At 38.7% G+C, this 8362-nt stretch overlaps 1 protein-coding gene across 1 annotated transcript; it reads left to right on the top strand.

Annotated features, from left to right (window-relative positions):
- Positions 1-789: 789 nt before the first annotated feature.
- On the top strand, positions 790-7137 carry nucb2a (nucleobindin 2a). The gene is made up of 13 exons (XM_041961792.1): positions 790-907; positions 1290-1430; positions 2602-2709; positions 2860-2992; positions 3152-3255; positions 4059-4244; positions 4349-4439; positions 4517-4575; positions 4651-4743; positions 4856-4945; positions 5052-5222; positions 5317-5377; positions 5470-7137. The coding sequence occupies exons 1-13, from the start codon at positions 884-886 to the stop codon at positions 5700-5702; spliced, it is 1494 nt and encodes a 497-aa protein (XP_041817726.1). The 5' UTR covers positions 790-883; the 3' UTR covers positions 5703-7137.
- The last annotated feature ends 1225 nt before the right edge of the window (positions 7138-8362 follow it).

Here is an 8362-nt window from a genome sequence, read left to right as displayed (position 1 = left end):
CTGCTCTTAAGTACAATTTGGAGGTGCTTGAACTTTGGTCCAGTAAGTTCCATCTTATTTTATTTTGCTTTGTACTTTACTCCCTTTCATCTATCTGACTGTCATGGTTACAAGCTACTCTGCTGATTAATATTTTACATGCAAAACATATGATCATCTCATGAAATAGAATGCATTGTTATCGATTAAACATTATCTATATTAGTCCAAATTAGCCCCACCTTTACCACCTGCAACAACTGTGCTGCTATTACATTATTAGCAGCCGGGATGTTGCTAATAATGTATGAGCATCATTAACTAATACATTATTAGCTAGTTTGCTTTTAGTGCATTATTCGAATAGCCTAGTTTTACCTCTATTGGTACAGTAAAAGAATAGTAGATGACCAACTTTATGTAAGTAAATTCAATAGCGTCCTCTTTTTCACAAATTAAATAGTTAACAAGACAGATGTGCATATTATCTTATTTTATGTTATCTATTTTCTAATTGATTAGAAAATTGTGGTGATAATTATGGGGAAAATGTTACAATTATTCGGAACAAAAAAAAAAAACAGTGACACACTGGGAAAAAAAATAGAAAATGTGCCAGAATCACTGCTTTCATCTTCCCTGCATCGTGTTTCCTGACCTTTACTCTTCGAAATTGCTGTTATGATTGGAACAGAAATAAGAAGTAACCGCCCACCTGCTTCGTCGTCATCTCGCCACGTACGATTCACTGCAACGCAACATGCTAGTGCATTTGATAGAAAAAGGAAATGACCACTGCCGCGACCGGCTGCCACGGTCACAACCAACCGTGCTGACTAGCGAGCTAGCTGTCCACATAACTCCAGCTGAGAGGAAGCAACGGGACGGGAGGAAATCAGAAGAGATGGGATCTGGGATTCATAATAAAGTGAGTGTACAAGTGACACACATCTATGGTGCTCTTTAGGGAAGCTTTTAAACATTACGTTTAGTGGAAAGAACATGTAACGATAGCTTCGCTGCGCAGGCTGTTAGCAGACAGAGTAGCCTAGTTTCTTGATTCTCATTAGCCAAATCTGTCAGTGGCAGTGCTAAAGCTAACACCAACAGCTTTCTATGGAGATTATTAGGTAGCCAAATAATGTACAACCTATGCAGGCTAGAATACGAGCTAATGAGGAAGCTGGCCGCACCACCACCCCTGTATAGCCAGAGACACGTTGACTGTTCACATCTTCACATACCGTATACTGTCAATAGCACTGTAGCTAATTTAAAACTGTTTCAACGTCAATCATCCTCATTTGTAGATGTGTTTGAGCCGAGCCCTTCTCACAGGCTGGATACTGCTGCTGGTCCAGCTGCTGTGTTTAGAGGCAGTGCCCATCAGTATGGATAAAACAAAAGTCAAAGAGCCGGAGAAAACACCTGAAGAGCCTCCAGCTAGTGTGGTAAGAAGACATGATTTGTATAATGTTACACATCTCTGTTTGTGTACATCAGTTTGAAATGAATCGCAGAGCATGACTCCTGTTCTTTTGTGTTAAAGTCATGGTAGGTATCACAAAATTTGATTCTGCAGGTGTTCAATTGTAATTGTGTGCGCACACATCTAAATTTTGATCTTGCTTTGATAATAGATTAATTGTTTAACGTTTTTAAGCAAACACAAATCCCAAATCATTTCTTATTACAGCATGACAAATATAGAGATTTTATTTTTGGGGTTGGGTTCTTGTCTTTCTGTTTTATATTATTTCAAATTGAATACTTCATTTTGAGGGGCTTGGGGTCAGACAGCGTAAACAGATTCAAGAATTTGTGTGTTAACTTGTGATGGACACTTCCTTTTTTCATTTTATCCTGTAAATGATTAAGCAATAAAGCATAAATTACTTGCAAACTGCAGACCTGTTGCTGTGCATCTACGTCACTGTTATCAGCTGCTTCATCTGCTGAAAATGACAGAGAGAGTTTGGTAACAGCACACGGACTACTTTAAATGAGACTGCCTGATGTCTCATCACACTACAATTGAATTACTTCAAATTGTTCACTCCACTTAGAAGTGATGGTCGAACAAATACATGTCATTATCAGTACAACATCAGTACAACAGTACTTCTTAGTGAGTGTACAGATTGGAGTCTCTGGTGTCTGCCTCAGGGGAAAGGTCTGTCAATGTCAAATATTGACATATTGGCTTAATGGAGCTTAAGCAAATGCCATGCACATTCTGTTTTTTGCTGAACATGAATACCAATGAAACCTTTTTATTGGATAATAAGTGTTTTTAACCACAGAACAGCTGCAGCATACAGCAATTTTCAGAAGGCAGTAATAGACATTCATGGCAAAACCTGTCATCCCTATGTTAAACATCTGGACAGAGTATCTATTATGTTGGTCAGCAGACACGAATCCCATTCAAGCTAAATAATCTGTTACTCAGTTTTCGGTGCATCAGACCTCTCACAGAAGTGCTTATGATAATGCATTTTTATGTGAAGTAATATGATAAAAAACAAGAAAAAGTGCTGATCATTGTAGGATAACTTACTGTGTTATCTGTGATGTATCACCCACAGATTTAAGTGACATGTGATTTGTTGTATTTTCTAGGACACTGGACTCCACTATGACCGCTACCTCAGGGAAGTCATTGATTTTTTAGAGAAAGATCAGCATTTCAGAGAAAAGCTCCACAATACAGACATGGAAGACATCAAGGTATCCTTCTTTCCCTTTTGTTTAGACTTATCAGCATGACTGCAAGTTTCTACCAGCCCTGAGTAAACTATTAGTAAATCATTACGCTACTGCTACCGCTGCAACCCTGTTAAATAACATGAACCTGTCCATCATTTGAATATAATACAGCAAGGTAAGCTGGCCAAAGAGCTGGACTTTGTCAGCCATCATGTCAGAACAAAACTGGATGAGTTGAAGAGACAGGAGGTAAACCGACTCCGGACTCTGATTAAGGCCAAGCAAGACCTGGAAGGAGGGAATGGTATGTTGTGCAACATAATGTATATTTCATTTTGATTTATATTTTAAATAAGATGCTACAACCTAAGTAGTACATTCGAGGTAAATAAATTAAAAGGGAAATACTATGCTGTGTATCAGTATGTGTTTTTATGTATGTCATGACTTACTCCCTGAATAGATATAGCAGTGGACCACCAGGCCCTGCTGAAACAGTTTGAATACTTGAACCACATGAACCCACATACATTTGAAGTGGATGACCTGGATCGACTCATCAAATCGGTAAATCTCATTGCTACTTTGTACCATTAAAAAATTTTAATTTGAGGACATGTTAACTCTGTTCCACTTACAAACCTGATTCAAAAAATGTTTGTTCATCATTGACCACAAGGACAATGGTACAAGGACAATATATATTTTATATGTTTTACCTCATCAACTTCATTGATTTTTGTTAATATCTGCTTATTCTCAGTCATTATGGGAGATAAGCAGTACCTTCTGCAGCTAGTACCGTGTGATCTGTTTTTCATTATCAGCACAAATTGTCAAAGAGATTTTAAAAAAGTGGATAAATTTATGCCTGCTCCTCTCACTTGATGTTCAAAGACAATTCCATTTCTCATTGGCGATTTCAAAATACACTATATTACACCTATACTTAATGTTACTATAATATGTTTTCCATGAGTGCCCCATGAGCACATGATACATGCTAAAGGATCTGCACTTTTTTCAAATCAGTGTGCACAATGATAATGTGATTGTAGCTAATTATTTCAGACACAATGTTCACTATGATGGATCGCCTGTCTCAAGAATGTTTGAAGTCTTTACAAAATGCTTTTCATACTGAAATGAAAGAAAAAATGAATGGGCTGCAGCTTTCCCTTGGAAAGGGAAAAGCTTTCAGAAATTTCGATAAATAGTACAATATGCTGATTGCTGGCAGTATGATAAATAAGTTAAGCTTAGTTTCCAGATGGGATAACAACGTGATGGAATTGCACCATAACTGTTAAGTAGGACATTGCACCAAATTAACTATTAATTTGAGTAATTTGTTTTTTCCCTGCATCAAGGCCACTAAAGACCTGGAGAACTATGACAAAGAGAGACACGATGAGTTCAAGAGGTATGAAATGATGAAAGAACATGACAGACGGGAACACCTGAAGACACTGGATGAGGAGGAGAGGAAGAAAGAGGAGGAGCACTATGAAGAGATGAGGAAGAAGCATGCTGACCACCCTAAAGTCAACCACCCGGTAAGTCTGATTTAGATGCACAGGTGACAGTATGACACACTGGCATCATGTGTTTTGTTGTAGTCGTTGTTTGCTGTACAAATTATTTTGCTTCTATGTTGCAGGGTAGCCAGAATCAGCTGAAGGAGGTGTGGGAGGAAGCTGATGGCTTGGACCCTGAAGATTTTGACCCCAAGACCTTTTTCAACCTTCATGGTAAGACCTTTACCAACAGGCAGCTGCCCCGCTATTACAGTGGTAATAGATAGATGGTAACAGATTTTACAATGCAGATACCAATGGAGACGGCTTTTTTGACGAGCAGGAACTGGAGGCATTGTTCACCAAAGAGGTAAAGAGACCATCTGAAAATCTTAATGTTTCGTTGAATTGTATTTGCACTGACTGTTGGTTTCTGTGATTTCAGCTTGAAAAAATTTATGACCCCACCAATGAAGAGGATGATATGGTGGAGATGGAGGAAGAGAGGCTACGTATGAGAGAGCACGTTATGAATGAGGTGCAGTATGTTACTCTCAGCACCTCATTTCAATGAAACTCATCTAAGAATTCTAACATATGTATATGTAATAGATTTCTTAGCATAAAACTCCACGCTTCCTTCCTCACAGGTGGATTCTAACAAAGACCGGCTGGTTTCTTTAGATGAGTTCCTTGTTGCTACAAAGAAAAAAGAATTCTTGGAGCCAGATAGCTGGGAGGTGAGACGCAGTATATTTATCAGGTTGACATTCTCTAAGTAGTTTTTTTATAAGAAGAATTAGGACTGTGATACATGGTGCCGCATCCACTTTGTGTGTTACTCAGACCCTGGAGCAGAACCAGGCCTACACAGACGAGGAGATGAGGGAGTTTGAGGAGCATCTTGCTCAGCAGGAACAGGACCTCAGCCTGAAAGCTTTTGACCTCCAGAAACAGAGAGACGAGCTGGAGAGACAACAGGAGCAGCTTAACGCACAGAAAATTGAGCTGCAGCAGGTAAGGAGTGGTTTATTTTTTCTATTTTATTTAAGCTAAATTACTGTGCACTATCCAAATATAAAAAAATTACATGAACTGCTCATTGTTACAGGCAGTCGAGCATATGGAACGGCTGAAATCCCAGAAAGTAGAACCCCCTCCAGAGGTCCATGGTGAGTGTCGATTGCACCCTTTTGTTTGCCATTTGATAGTTTGATTTTTACAGGCTGACCCCTGAGAATACAAAACTGCTTTTTGGTTACAGTTGAAGGAAATGCTATCCCAGAGATGCATGCAGATGACAACCAGCTGCATCTTGAACAAGAGGCCCAACCACAAGCACATCAACCTGCACCCCAAGCTCCTCAAGATACACCTCAGGAACACCACGAACAACAAAATCAAGTCCTGATCCAGCAAGGTCTCCCCCAGACACACCAGGATCTGCCACCAGGCCACCAAGAAGCTGCTGCACAAGGCCAGCATAACCTGCCATAACAATGCACTACCAGACTTTTGCAGTACTTCCACTCCAGCAAGCAGAGAAGCAGTCCCTCCTGAGTATTAGGCATCTTTAACCAGCGTGACTTAGGGGTTGGGAGGACACTTGGTGATGAAGGAGAGCAGCACAAAAGGAATCCCTGTTGAATGACACCAGTGTTTGTAAACAACTGTAATCCTTGGATCACATAATGGCATTACAACAGTAAACCAACCAAGGATGTGCATCTTAAAATGTGCATATTTACATTTTCAAGGAGTTGCGTTCAGCTACATTAGAAATGACCAAGAATGTTTGGTAATGAGATCATACAAAATATAATTTTGGTGAGCTGTTTTGACCTGCTGTTTGCTGTTCAATGTGCAGAACCTCTAAAAATGACATGCTCTTGGCTCTGTAACCTTAGCCTGTGGGATATATAAAGTGCAGCTGTCGAGGGGTAAAAAGAAATTTTAATGGTTGATTGTTTAGACTTTGATTTTCTGACTTGACTACTCAAAATATCCCCAAACATCCCCAAAAGGAGAATAGTTTACATGTGTGACTTGTGGTAAAATGTGAAAGCGTGAAATTTTAGAAATTGAGTGCAAGAGACATGTTTAAGATTTTTTTTTTTTATTGCATTCAGAGCAAAAGAGGCACTATGGCAATTTTAACCAGTATACAATACCAGTATACGGTATTTTGATGCCCTAAACGTTTCCCTTAAAAAAGTAAGGACTTCTTGATGCAGGCAGGTATAGTATCATGTAAATCTAATGCTCAAAGGGTCTGGTCACATCTTTGTAGAAAACACATTTTTATTTCCTCATCTCCAGCTGCCACTGTCACCAAATATTATGATCTTTTAACCAGAAATGCCCTCATTAAGCCAGAGTCGTTACACTTTTGTCAAGTAACCCTTTTATCAATACTTTTGTAAAACTGATTCCAATTGCTGTCATAACCTGTCGGCTGTTTACCAACCGTGACGCATCATCTTTTCGTGTGTATTGCCAGATTTTCTGATCTGTAGAAAATGTGTGCTCTGCCTAAAAAAGACATTGGGTACAGGACTACAAAAACCAACTATTTTTGGGCCACATTGCAGCTGCTCTCCCCTGACTTTGACATTAGAATGAATAAAGGTGCTAGCTTCTTTAATTAAAGAGAGATGTGGAGAATCCCCCCACTCAACAAACATTGTCCCCTAATTCATCACAGCCCGAAGTCCTGCAGATGCTTATTACACAGGAGTATACACACAGTATGTGGCCTAATGTGGCTTCTGAAATAATACATTTGTTTTGGTACAATTAACAGTATGATGGTCATTTTTCATTTTGGTCTATTGTTCATGCACCAAATGTGTATGTGACATGTTTATATTTATGAATGGATCATAATTGATCATGAATTTGAATTTGTTTAATAAAACAGTTTTGATGTTAAGAAGCTCATTTTACCAATAGACTTTCACTCTGGTGTCTTTCATCACTATTTTCTGCATCAAAATTTTTGCTGCTAGATTTGTTAAAACTAGTTCAGTGAATTTATAGATTTTATCAGAAAAAAGGGCAAACCTTTAAGTTGGTAAGAGCTGAGTCTGACATTACCAGTACCTTTTTATTGTCGAAGTCAAAGTGTGATATCATAAAAACCTCTGGATTTGCATTCAGTTCACGTTACTGTTTGTGGCACCAGATGTATAAGTTGGTCTTAAATTGAAAAGCCCCATAGCATATTTTCCCCACAGATAACCAGTTTGGTGTAATTGCTTTTTTTCATGTAATGTTATGATTTCTTCTAGCTGGCAGACTGCAGCCATGGCAATGTGTTGACTGATTGACACTTTTTACTGAAGAAGGCTTGATTTGCATCCAGTGAAACAGGTCTGCCTTATTGTGGTTTTAATTCATACATAATTTAGACATGGAATACATATTTTTTTGCGGTGGCATTTGTTTTCTGTGTTGCCAAGTGTTCCTTTGAGACAATACTGGATCATAATTTGCAAAATGTACAGTGTTTACCCCTGGTTTGCTGATGGATAACATACAGTCATCTGACTATACTGTACAACTCAATCAAGACAATAAAACATTTATGACCTTTCAGTTTGTTGAACAAATCACTTGATGAATGACTCAGTCTCTTACAGAACAATGGAAAACACAGTACACGCCATAGATACATAGTAAATGTGAAGCAATGGCATCTGCTTGTTGAAGCAGAAGTAGTATGATTTTAAAGCGATGTGTTCATTCTCACTAAGTCGGCTCCTTGTGCTTCTTAAAAGGCATGTGCTGCTAAAGCGCAGGCTTCATTTTCCTGTGTAAATGCAGTAAAAGCCTGTGAACGAACAGGCTGAATGTTAACAAAAATGTATGCCGTGCAAGTCTAAATCCCCACATAGTGGCTTTAATTACCAGATTATATTGTTACATATACAGCATATGACTCAGTGACAGAAGATAAGACTACTGGTGCTCCCATCTGTCACTTGCAGGGCTCAGTGACAGTCTCTCCAAACCGCTACCACCAGTCAGACAGAATTAAAATATCAGAATTTATAAGATGAAATGCATACTGAAGAAGAAAAGTAGTAACTTTAACCAGAGGGTAATAGAACACAACTTTATTGAAACAGTCTCAACCAATAACATCAGCATACAAA

The sequence above is a fragment of the Chelmon rostratus genome, chromosome 1, assembly GCF_017976325.1.
Source record: "Chelmon rostratus isolate fCheRos1 chromosome 1, fCheRos1.pri, whole genome shotgun sequence".
Taxonomy (NCBI): Eukaryota; Metazoa; Chordata; class Actinopteri; order Chaetodontiformes; family Chaetodontidae; genus Chelmon; species Chelmon rostratus.
Note: the sequence above shows the minus strand (reverse complement) of the source record. Positions and strands in the feature narration are given on the sequence as shown.

What these genes read in the sequence shown, in the direction of transcription:
- nucb2a (XM_041961792.1), top strand. Translation starts at nt 884, where the DNA reads ATGGGATCTGGGATTCATAATAAA. An exon ending in AGACCTGGAAGGAGGGAATG is followed by an intron (nt 2,993 to 3,151) that starts GTATGTTGTGCA and finishes CTCCCTGAATAG; the next exon opens with ATATAGCAGTGGACCACCAG. An exon ending in GACCTTTTTCAACCTTCATG is followed by an intron (nt 4,440 to 4,516) that starts GTAAGACCTTTA and finishes TTTACAATGCAG; the next exon opens with ATACCAATGGAGACGGCTTT.